The sequence below is a fragment of the Cibotium barometz genome, chromosome 1, assembly GCF_041138505.1.
Source record: "Cibotium barometz isolate CiBa-2024 chromosome 1, ASM4113850v1, whole genome shotgun sequence".
NCBI classification, from domain to species: Eukaryota; Viridiplantae; Streptophyta; class Polypodiopsida; order Cyatheales; family Cibotiaceae; genus Cibotium; species Cibotium barometz.
Window position 1 is genome coordinate 48,486,508 of NC_141046.1, and position 12,331 is coordinate 48,498,838.

Genomic DNA, 12,331 nt, shown 5'->3' on the forward strand with positions numbered 1-12,331 from the left:
CCAGCTGAAATACATTTCATAGGAGTGGTTCCAAGATTCCAATCAGATAGACGGGAATCCACATTCAAGCGAGGTAAAGGAGAAATATCAGCAATCATCCGCTGAATTTCTGTCCAAAGATGAGAATAATGGGATCCCAATTGAAAACGATCCGCCGCAACAGAGAAGGAAAGAACCTGACCAGTGTCATCCACCACCTGATGTATCTGACAAATTCCTTTTTGAGATAGAAAATATGCCTGACGAGGTGAACGGTCAACCAAAGTGGAAGAAAATACACGACTCCAATGCAAACTCTCTAGCCGCAGGGAATTGCCCATCAAAGATCGGGAACCATGCCATATCATATGTGAAGTAACTTCCTTCCAATCAATAATGAAAGAAGAAGTGAAAGGACATCCCGGAATGTGTCCTTCAAGTTTTCCACATATAAGATCCCAGTATGTGGGTTGCCAATGACCTTTTGTGAGCCTGCAATTTCGTCTCTCCCTCCTCCTACTCTGTGTGTGTATGTGTGTGTGTGTGTGTGTTAGCTAATTCCTTCTTGCCTGCTGGTGCTAAATCTTACCCGCCTGCTGGCCATTCACCTGTTCCTCCTGGCCGTCAACTTCTTCTGCAGCTGATCTTTACCCGCCTGTTGGCCATCGCCTAAACCTGCTGCCGTTGAATGCTCTTGCTGCCGGCTGGCCTCCCCTGCCTTGCCTCTGATAGAAGGTTAATTAGTCGCCTCTTCTGGTTTTGCCCAGCCTCAGATCTTCTGTGTATGTGTGTGTTGTCATCTTCAGTTGCCCTCTGCCACTTCGTCCCTGCTCTGTGTGTGTGTGTGTGTGTGCAGTTCTGGGGATTACAGAAAATTTAAGGTGTGCATGATGGAATCGCCTGAGCTGGCCATTTATAAGCGTCGGAAAGCAATGAACACCTCGAATTTGGATGCCATGTCTTTGATTAAGGAATGCCTGCATGAGGATTTCGAAGAAGCAAGATGTGCTTGGGAAGGACCTGCTCCAGTCACAGAAGTGCGTATTCCGGTGCAGGAGCTCATGGATCCGGTTGCGCAGTATGCATTGAATGCAGTGATTCTCTTTTTCCCGGGCAAGATGCCTAGTGCACAGGATGTGGGACAATGGGTTGATTTCTTGCTTAAGCGTCAAGCAGTCCGGGGTGTTTATTTTGGAGCAAGAGGATTCTATGAGGTCTTGTTAGCAGACATGGAAGCTAGAGATGCTTTGTTGGAAATGTCTCCCCTCTTCTTCAATACGCAAATGACTCATGTTCTTCCCTGGGCTCTTACTAAAGATTATCAGAGCCTTATTCGACATAAGTGTCCGGTTTGGGTTGAAGTGGTGGATTTTCCTCGTACTTGGCATCATTTTCTTCCTTTGTTGGCTGCTCAATTGGGCAAAGTGATTTGCCCCCCGAAGTTGGATGCCAATACAAATCGTTTTTGTATTCTATGGGACACTGATCTTCCTGCTCCTATGGGCATTACCGTTGATTCTGGGGACACAGTGGTCGGAAAGCGACCATTCAAGCTTAAATGGGGGAAATTTGCCAATTCCTGTTTTCGCTGTGGCAAATTTGGTCATATGCAATCTGAATGTTCTGAACCAAATCTACAACCCCCTCCTTCGGCTGTCCCTACCCCTCAGACTTCTCCTCCAGTGAAATCTTCCCCTGAGGCACAATCTAAAGGTGCTTCTGCATCCACATCAACAACTGGACTAAATAAAGGTAAAGGGAAGCAGTCTCAAATGCCAAATGTTCCTGCTTCCCCGAACATCAAAGACAAGGGCAAAGAGAAGCTTCCTGCTACTCAGGCGTGGATAGTACCCAAGAAAATTGTCAAAGCACGTACTCTACCATCTTCTCGCAATTATGTGCCCCCCTTGAAGAATGTTGTTCAGCAAAAATTGCCTTGTAATGATAACTCTTCCTTGGCTCAGGCCTGGGATAAAGTTGTTCGATCCTATAAGGAAGTAGTTACAGGGGGCACTGCTTCAACGTCGGAAGGCCATCACTTGTTTCCTCCACATTCGAGTTTTGATTTGGCAGCTGATGTTTCCGCGACAGATGCGGATGTGCCCATGGGCACGAGTTCTTAAGCTTTCTGTTGGTTTTCTCGCCCACCATTTAAGATGCATAGTTCTATACATTGCATTTCATATAATGTGCGCGGATTATGCAATCAGGATAAATGGAGGCTAATCTGGCACTATGTACATACTTGCAAGGCAGATATTGTTGTTCTTCAAGAGCATAATCAGCATAATTTTGCCGGGCAAACTTCCTATTTTGCGGGATATTGGATAGCTTATGCAGGATCCGCTGGATACTCTGGAGTGCTGATGCTTGTTCGCCATGAATTATTTCCCATATTGGTATTCAATGATCCAGCTGGCAGATGGATGGTAGTTCAATGTATTATCAATGGGGAAGTTTTTGAGTTTGGTGGTGTGTATGCATACACAGCCTCTACTGACAGGGCTCGTTTGTGGCATGCCATCTCCTCTTATTGTTGGCGTTCTAATGCATTTCTTTGTGGCGATTTTAATAATGCTCCAAATCATGTGGATAATACTACTGGACATTCTCACATGCTTCATGTGGAACGACAAGCTTGGGATCTCTTTCAGCACACATGTAATGCCTTGGATTTGTGGCCTCTGTTGCAAGCCAATGATCCAGGATTCACATTTCAACATAACGCTCGATCAATGTATCGTGCTCGTCTTATACATACATACATACATATATATACATACATACATACATATATATATATACATATGTATATATATATATGTATGTATGTATGTATATATACATATGTATATATATATATGTATGTATGTATGTGTGTGTGTGTATATATATATATATGTATATATGTATGTATGTATGTATGTATGTATGCATTGCTGATAATGAAAGCAAGTTAGATAGTGAAAACCAAAATTAAGACTAATCTCTGCCTTTATGAAGACCAAATTGCTACCTTAATAGACGACGGCCCATCAAGGTAACACACTGTAAAACAGCCAATACAAGATTTTACTGGAGAGATTTTACATGCTTTGATAGATATGAGATCAAATGCCTGGATTCAAAAACAGTGACTATCTGTCATACCTTGTCTGCAAAAATTCCAAACAAAGAAAATCTGTAGAAACACAAAGAGTTAGGTCACCTGGCAAGTTCTATATCATGCCATACCAAGTTACACATCTCCGGTAATTTCTTACCCTTCTTTGGATTTGCCAATACCCATGTAGCTTGGATGCTTGTCGGTTTGAAATATTTGAAGTGCACCATAGGTTGCAAAATCCAGAGTAAGAAATTTATCCCTGTCGTTGAAGTAAGCCACACACAAATGGTTGGTGAACCATTCAACAAATCAAAATGTGAAGTTTGCAAAGTAGTTAGCACATAAATGTGAAGTTTGCAAAGTAGTTATGTATCTGCTAACGTTGAAAAGATAAATTTGACAAAGTAAACAACAAAAAATGATTACGTAAGTTTGAGGAAAGAAAGTGGCACTGATACATGGAGATTTCAGAAATACTGTGTATCTGGAGCATGTTTGTTTCATATTCATTGTGTTTGATAGGGTCAATAAGCATCTCTTCTTGTAAAATCTCAAGCAGACCTCCAGCAGCACGAACTTGCATTTCACTGTCCAAATTCATCATGGACTTCAGCTGCAAGATATTCCATTTAGCAAATAAATTAATAGAAGTCTCCTTTTTTTTTTTTTTTACAAACTCACTCTAGCTTTGCAATTCAAAAATTCATTGATGCTTTGAATTTTACCCCAGCCAAGTGACTCACAATCGAGCAGTCTTCTCATCACAGAAATGTCATGTACTAGACTCTTACCTCTTGTATGTTCTGTTCTACTTAGGAAAAGGCTCCTTTTTGGGGGGTCTAAAAAAAGTCATCAAAAACCACGCATGTTGAATTCCATCATCCTTCTTAAAAATCCTTGCCAGCAGATTGTAAAGTAATGTTCATTTTCTTGCAAATGCAGATAATGCACTCATTTTTCCAAGATCCTTATGTTCTCCGATTAATTAGCTTCTGGCTGGAAGCTAATGAGGGAAACTGCATGTGTACTAGAGAAGCACGCCATCTGGGGTCTCCTAAGCCGGAAGCGCCCTGGGAGCCCTAGAAGTGGTACTAGAATCTATATCACTATCTTGTGTCGTGTCTTTGCCTTTTCTCTGAGATGAAGCCTTGCCCTTGGTCTTGTCCTTCTTCTTGGACAAACAATCTTTGGACATATGGCCTCTTTTTCCACAAGTAAAGCAACAACTCCGACCTTTCTTCTGAACTAAGGAAAGTGCCTGGTCAGAACTGTTGACTGACACCTTCAATTTACCGTGTGAGATGAGAACGGACTCCTCCTCCAAAAGTAGGGAGCTAAGATCATCAAAATCCAACTGACTGGATGTGACCTAGCACCGCAAAGATCGAGAAATCACATCATAGTTCGGAGGAAGCTTGGTGAGGATAAGAGCAGCCAGCTGAGAGGAGGACAAAGCAGCACCCATAACCAGTAATAACTGGTCATGGATAACCTTGGCCTTCATAAGAAAAGACTACATGGAATTGTTTTCAGGAAATAACAAGCCGTAGAACCGCCCGCCCCTGCAAGGTAACTGCCCTCATCGATAAATCTCGTGCAAAGAGATCCTCCAATTTTGACCATACCTGATGAGCACTGGTGAGAGTTTACGCTGCCGGTGAGACCTCCTCGATGATTGTCCGCACAAGCATAGAATGCGCCTTCAAGTCCCGATTCTCCCAGTCTTGTAATTCCATAGCAAATTTATCCTATTGCTCCTGAGTCCACCGCCTAGAGTTTTGAGGAGGCTCGGGCTTCCTTTCAGTGCCCTGAACGATGTCCCACAAACCCTTGTGGATGAACCAGATCCACATTTGAAGTTTCTAATAAGCGTAGTTGGGTCCTTTCGACTTGTCATCCTTGTTCGTATAGGGGGGAGCCATATCCACAGTAACAAAGAAAAAATCTCATCTCTCAGACACTTCTCTCAAGTGCTTTCCAACGAAACAAGGCACCAAGAACAATCAGCCTCCTCTCAAACCTGAGAGAGAAAGAGGCTGGCCAGCAGCAAAACAGTCCAAGAAACCACCGGGAACCTCCTACCAGAAGGGCAGGGACTCCTGGAGGAAGAAGGAAATGTACAGTCACTTGTATGGCAACTCCACATGCAAGAGAACTCACCAAATGATGCCGGACCAGAATTTGCAGCCAAAACTCCAACACTTGCCTTTGTAGAAGAAAACACAGCCAGAAAACCAGGCTGGCTTGCCTCTTGTATGGCAACTCTATAGAAGAAAACACAGCCACTTGTATGGCAACTCCACATGCAAGAGAACTCACCAAATCTGATGCCGGAGCAGAATTTGCAGCCAAACTCAACGCTTGCCTCTGTAGAAGAAAACACAGCCAGAAAACCAGGCCGGCTTGCCTCTGTAGGAGAAAACGCAGCCAACAAACTGGCTGGCGGCAAGAAGGGCTAGCTGGACCAGAAAACACAGCAATGTGTGAAAACGCAGCCACTGTTTGGGGCTGATCTTCAGCCAGGAGGAGATAGGGCAGAAAACGCAAGGCAAAGATGTGACAACGGGCAGATTTGCAGAGCTTGGAGCAGCCTAGACCTACGCGAATGATACCATGAAGGAGATAGCACAAGCGGAAGTATAAACAGTAAACATATGAGAGAGTGCAAAGGAGATTGAGAGAGTTGGACAAGATCACCTTTTATAACAGCAGTAAAGCTTTACAATGGCAATGGCCAGCAACTGAGTGTTGAACTACGTGCAAGGGAAGTGGATCAATGAGTGAATAATGGGGAACTCCTTATATAGTGCAGTAGGGACCTGGCCGACTGCCTCTAGGGCTGGCCAACTGGCCCTGGACAAAATAAATAGGAGAAAATGTGTAAAATACCAAATAAATGGTAGATCCCCAAAACACCGAGATGCACAAATTCTAACACATATGCAAGTCTGAGCCATTTCAAGGGACCACATTACATCTTTCACAGTGAACTATCAGGGAGATTTCATTGATCAAGGTCATGGCACCGGAGTCTGGATACATGGCACATCACAGCACATGCACATAGGCCAATATTGTACACACTCCAATGAAATCCTTGCCAAAGGAAGAAAATACTAAATTACATCTTTCGCAATGAAATATCATTGAAGATGATAGATAGGTGGGAAATTTCATCGTTCAAGGTCATGCCGCTGAGTTGCTGGATACATGGCAGATCACAGCACATGCAAAAGGCCAACATTGTACACTCCAATGAACTTTGGGACCAACCTTGCCAATTTTATTTGTGTTGAAATTTGCATTGACATTAAGCACCTTCAACGTGTCGCATACAAAAAAGGGTATGTCTCCATTGAGGATTTAAGGTTGGCAAAAGAAGTTCCCCATGTGTGATGCAGCTGCAGATTTGTGAGATTAGAACATGGTTGTTTCCTTCATCCATTGATTATCACCATAAAAACAAAAAGCTAACATTTAGTTTGAGTAATCTCCCTACTAATTCTTCAGGACCTATACTTTATGATGATTAAGATTTCCTGCTTCAAATAACTTTCACATGCAATCTACAAGTTTTATTGTCTTTGGGGATTATCTACTTAAGTGAAAGAATAGGGTTCTTCCAATACTCATTCACTTACACAGATGGCTACGAAAACATGTTATGCAGATCAACAATAGGCTAAAGAGACTTACCAGGTAAGTTCTTTCTTTGACACTAAGATCTTCTATCATCCCATGCACCTGAACAAATGCCAGTCTAAAAGCCCTCTCCAAGAAGGGCGTTCTAGTTAAAACCTTGGTGTAAAACTTTTGAAAAAGCATTGATTTTAATCTAACTCAATACAAAGCAACACATACATTATCTATGCTGCTCTCACAACAAATAACAGAGATAACTACCCCTCTTCGTGCTTTAAAATCTAAATATGCTAAATGGATAACCCAACTATACTAACCAGCATGCAGGTTCTAGAAGCATCCATCATTATACCCACAATACAAACCTGTGCCATGCTTGTTCATAGCTGAACAGTGAACTTCTCAACGTTTTCACCACCAGTTCTTTGGAAGCCTGTGTCACTGTGATAGAAATAAAAAACAAAAATCAATGTATTTATGGCCTCCTTTGGTGGAGTTTTCGAATGATTTGGTCTCTAAGCACATCTTGATCAAGGTTTGAACATACTCTTCTTCTTGAGAGCAACCAAAAAAGTCTCATCCATTTTTGTGCTCGTATAAATCACAGCCGGTTGCACCTGATGCTTCACTACAAACAAATCAAAAAGATTTAATTTGTTATGAATTTTATTTACATAATTTGACTAGAAAATAACAATCTAGAGCTGTAAAATTACAGAATTAATTCAAACAATGCAGCATATTGAGAAGAAATCCAACCTTGATTATTACTTATAATATTAGCCACGTACACAGATTTTGACTGGTGCCATCACTAATCCTATCCGTGAAGCACAAAGATGCATATTCCATGGACCAATCATGACCAAAAAGGTGATTGTCGAACTTACAGATCTGGATACAAGGAAAATCTTCATCTCCTTCCTCCCAGGCTTCTAGAACGGAAAGATTCTGGTCCAAGCAATCATAATATGCGACTCCAAGCCTGTTTGAATCACAAAACCAAAGAAATAAGCGTGCATGTTATAGAACTGTTACTTTGGTTGAATGTTGTAAGCATCCTGTGGCATTTTTTAACACATCGAGAAATTCTAGCCAGATCTGACTATCAGCGTCCACACCACCATACAATCCAGAAGTGCTTATAACTAGCTTGATGAAGGTAACTATGTAGCACGGGTGCCCTCCATTGCCAAGAAATTCTGCAACCCTGTTGTAGTCACTAAAAGAGAACTCACTGTATAATCGTATAATATGTAATCCATAACCTGTTCACCATGTGTGCCTCTTTGTCGCTGTTTGGTGCCATTTGCAGGGCATAAGAGAATAGGGACAACACTTTTCAAGCTCAACTCAAGCCTCCCCTTCCAAAGTTGATGTATTATGTAGAATCTTGGAAGATGGTACAAGTCTCAAATGCCAATTCCTTATGTAGCACTGAAAGTGGCCCAGGCAAAGGCTGATTGCCTTCACAAGTAAAATCTTAGGCAGCCATCGCACAACATCTGCAGTACATACTGAGATTTGGATTTCAAGTTTTTGCTAGCATTGTGATCTTCATTAGCATCTGGAGAGTAACTGCCATTGTGGTTGCTTTGAACTTTATAATGTCACGATTTTCAACTTTCAACTTTCTTTCTGTCAACCTGTGCTAGCAGTATGGCATCATGTATGATTCTGGCATTTTTGATCTAGCAGATCAAGGTGGCCCCAGCTGTAGTTAGAAGGCTTCGTACATTATCAACAAGGATTACAAGATAAAGGCAAGTGATAATGACAAATTATGACAAGGATCACAAGATTAAGGCCAGTGGTGATCTTGAAAGCCTAAGAGTATTTATCAGCCAGCAACATGCCCACAGTAAACCCAGTGCTAATCTCGGTAGCCTAACAGTATTTGTCAGCCAGCATAATGTGTGCACACATCCGTGCAAACAGGCATATCAGCTGCACACACGTTGATAACAAGGTTAGGCAAGTGATAATGACAAGATTATGGAAAGAATCACAAGATTGAGGCTAGTAGTAATCTTGCGAGCCTAAGAGTTTTCATCAACCAGCATAATGCATACACATGCACATGTACATTAGCCAAGGATTGAATACTGGTTGGCTGGTGTTTAATCAGCTATGCATGAAAAAAATTATCAATACCTGATGTCTGGTCCAATGAAAAAAACAATGTGCTAGTGTGTACCTAAGCTAGTGTACCTGTGTTCAGCATGGACTGATTGTGCTCAAAACATGGATGCAAAATTGTTTTAAATATCAGAACCCTGTACGATGAAAAAAATTAGTCAAAGCATTGAATACTGGTTGGCTGGTGTTTAATGAGGTATGCATGAAAAAAATTATCAATACCTGAAGTCTGGTCCTATTAAAAAATCAATGTGCTAGTCTGTACCTAAGCTAGTGTACCTGTGTTCAGCATGGACTGATCGTGCTCAAAACATGGATGCAAAATTGTTTTAAATATCAGTACCCTGTATGATGAAATGTTACAGTTCTTCCTTACGGAGGGAAAGCAATGAGCCCCGGGATCACCAGAAAAGGCTGACGCTCAGGAGAAATTTTTTTATGGTGGCTATGGAAGTTGTATAAGATAGGAATCGATCAGATTCTTTATCGGTGTGTGTAATAGAGCATGGGCACATGTGGTCCAGATGTAATTACATAGATTAAAAAAGACGGTAAGTGTTTAACTAGAAAGATATAAGGCATTTTGTAAAGCAGTACCTGTGTCCTTGCAAAATGCAAGCCATGTAAACCTGCAGAAACAAAAATGTACTTAATAAAATGGTACACGAAATGCCAGCAGGCTTTAGCCCGAGGGGGTGCCACTAGGCCTGCTGAAAGGCAGGTCCCAAGTTTGAACCCTGGCACCGTTAAATTAGGAAAACTTGCAAAAGAAATGTTACAGAAACTGTTTCCACCACGTTACAATGCAGGCAGCCTCCTAAATCTCAATTTTTCAAGCCGTGACTAACCACACAACTAACTAATACAGGATCAAAACAGGTGCAAAACATTAACATACAGTCGAAACTTTAAAAGGCCAACTAGTGTCTGCAGGGGAGCTTTCCCAACTCTATCCTGTGCCCTTGGCGCGTGGAGCTTTTGCACCTATACATACACCATTTAGTGTCTGCTGGGAAGCCTTTGCAGCTCTTCTCTGTGCTCTTGCCACGGAGGTTTTTAACCAACAAAAAAAAAATGGTATACAAGGTAGCAGCAAAGCAGAGAGACAAGTCCAGGCTTCTCATCTCCAGTACTTAATCTAAACAAGACCTTTAATTTGTGCGTGCAACACTAGCTTTACAGCAAAGCTTTTGTCGCCTTTAAAAGATCGGCTTGCAGAGAGATCAAAGATTGCTCTTAGGGCAAAAAAGAAAAAAACAACAAAAACCAGTTCAACCGGGCTTGATGCCTTCGTCCATTTTTTCTTCCCATCTCATGAAGCTTTTGTTGTGTGCGAGGTGATGGCTATTGAAAAACAATTCCGGCAGTGCTGAGGAAACCATTCTGAGAGCGAGTCTAAGAGAAAACTGTGTTTGCGCGCGCGCGACTGTGTGTTAAGATGAAAAAGAAAGACTGAAAGATCGAAACGTACGTGTGTGTGTGTGTGTTAAACCGAGAAGAGAAACTAAGAAAGAAAAAAAGAAAGACCAAGGGGTGAGTGTCTGTGTGTGCGCATCTCGCGCACTTCTCTCACCTGAGATTCGGAGTACGTGTCGTCCATCTCAGAATCTTCCATCTTTCTGGAGTTGGAGTTACCCCTCCGAGCCTTTTGACAGGATGCGTCTGTTACAAAGCAAACGATCAGAGAAGGAGCCTCGCACGCTGCATGCCTATATTCCCATCACAATGCCTGCTTGAAGCGTCCACTCTTCCAACTAGGATATGCAGCGGGGAGTGGGGAGTTGATAGGAAGAAAGAATCAATTAACCTCTTCGAAAATTTCTTAAGAAGTTTAACTCCTTCCACACTAGCTGCTTGGGCACAACAAGTGACCATTTGTTAGTGTAAGATGTAAGAAATATAAACTCAGTACGGACTTAAGATGTAAGAAATATAAAGTGAGTACATTTTCTCCATCGTACGTTTTCTAGTCTATTGTAAGGTAAAAATAAGGAGCATATCCTATGGTCAAAGTAGAGATGGGTTGGGGAATCTTTCTTTGATAGAAGGTAGAGTCTCTAGAGAACTTTGGTGAATGTTTGAAATTTTTCAAGATATGCTCACTTTTAATGTAAATTTGATAATTTTTCCTCTAAAATTTACTCAAAAATGCTACCTTGGGCTAATATATTAAAAAATGCTGACTTTTGGAAAACCCTTGAAAATTTTGCCCCTAACTTTTTCCTTGTAAATTAAGAGTCACTCACTCTTTAAACACAACAAATACCTCTCCCTCATTACAATATGTTGACAATGAAGCTAGGTCTAGAAAAGCTCTAGCATGAAGACATGGAAAGACAAGTCCAGTGTGCACCTAGGCCGTCTTGAGCGAAACTCCCTCGTATAAGAAGGATGTAGCAATTGTTTAGCACTGTTTGGTATTCCAACTATTCTTTCCAACTTAAAAAAAGTATGGTTGTCAAAAGCTAGTAACATACAAAGCATTCAAACCTTGTGTGCACGTGTTTATGCACGTTTTAAAAAAAGACCATACACAAGGTATGGCGAAGAGGTGGTACAATCCTCCACCTAAATGAATAGTTATAGGAAAATGTGTCTTTCCTCCATTTAGAAAAGAGCACTTTCACATAGTTGTATACCAAGTAATAGAGTAGATACACCTTAAATGTTTGGAATGATTCTTTTTTTTAGAAAAGATACTTCTATTAAGTATGAAAAATATACAAAAGGGAAACTTTAAACCAAACAAGGGAAAAATCTCAACCAATCAAGTGCCTTGTGCTACCAACAAGGTCCCATACGAGAAGGAGTGAAAAAAGATGGCATAATCCCACTCTCTCATAAACTAGCCACACTTTCTTTCCAGAGCCCTCAAAGATCCCTCGATTATGGCCCAAGTGGCTATGAGGGTGTGGATGATATCATTCCAAATCCTCAAATGCACAATGACTCATAAACCAAAGTACTCTCAATTACCTCACTACATCTAGCCTTCCAAATGTACCACACTACATTGCTAGCAATAATCTCCCATGCACTGTCTAACCTTTGTGTAGGTGGGATGTATTGTGACTCGGATATGTCTCGAGTATGGTACTACTAGCGAATCAACTCCTTGATTGATCATAATGATTAGATCCCTGTCGTTCCTCCCCTCATATTTGATTTGTGAACCTGATTGTGTCAACCAAACGGTACCGCCGAAAGAAATATAACCATCCTTCCAAGGAGATGTAAGCATTGTTCCAATTATACCTGAGCTATGAACCCAATTGTGTGAACCAAATGGTAGCACCAAAAGAAATGTAAGCATCCTTCCACAGAGATGTGCTATTGCAGACCAAATCATATGTCCTTCCCTGCACTCCCATAAGTAATGGTAGACTATCTCTAAAGCTCCTACACATCTAGAGCATGATGGGCTCACCCTAACTACCGATCTCCACTAGTAAAGGAGGATATATG

General features: G+C 41.5%; 2 protein-coding genes across 4 annotated transcripts in view; one reads left to right on the forward strand and one right to left on the reverse strand.

The window, feature by feature from the left end:
- The window catches only part of MSH5 (MUTS-homolog 5), a 164,998-nt gene extending 154,379 nt beyond the window's left edge, over nt 1–10,619 (reverse strand). For all 3 annotated transcript variants that reach the window (XM_086802993.1, XM_086802985.1, XM_086802975.1), the window contains exons 1-10: nt 10,440–10,619; nt 9,464–9,495; nt 7,618–7,712; nt 7,275–7,355; nt 7,093–7,168; nt 6,782–6,845; nt 3,544–3,698; nt 3,243–3,344; nt 3,130–3,160; nt 2,996–3,027 (exon numbers count right to left, since the gene is read on the reverse strand). In XM_086802993.1, coding sequence (XP_086659119.1) covers nt 2,996–3,027; nt 3,130–3,160; nt 3,243–3,344; nt 3,544–3,698; nt 6,782–6,845; nt 7,093–7,168; nt 7,275–7,355; nt 7,618–7,712; nt 9,464–9,495; nt 10,440–10,481 — 710 coding nt within the window. In that variant the 5' untranslated portion in view covers nt 10,482–10,619. The remainder of the gene's footprint in view (nt 1–2,995; nt 3,028–3,129; nt 3,161–3,242; nt 3,345–3,543; nt 3,699–6,781; nt 6,846–7,092; nt 7,169–7,274; nt 7,356–7,617; nt 7,713–9,463; nt 9,496–10,439) is intronic.
- LOC147642107 (uncharacterized) lies at nt 870–2,204 on the forward strand. The gene has a single exon (XM_086803005.1). The coding sequence runs from the start codon at nt 870–872 to the stop codon at nt 2,100–2,102; it is 1,233 nt and encodes a 410-aa protein (XP_086659131.1). The 3' UTR covers nt 2,103–2,204.
- Nucleotides 10,620–12,331: the final 1,712 nt, after the last annotated feature.

Bases quoted from the DNA above. Each gene is read 5' to 3' on its own strand.
- LOC147642107 (XM_086803005.1), top strand. From the start codon at position 870: ATGGAATCGCCTGAGCTGGCCATTTATAAGCGTCGGAAAGCAATGAAC.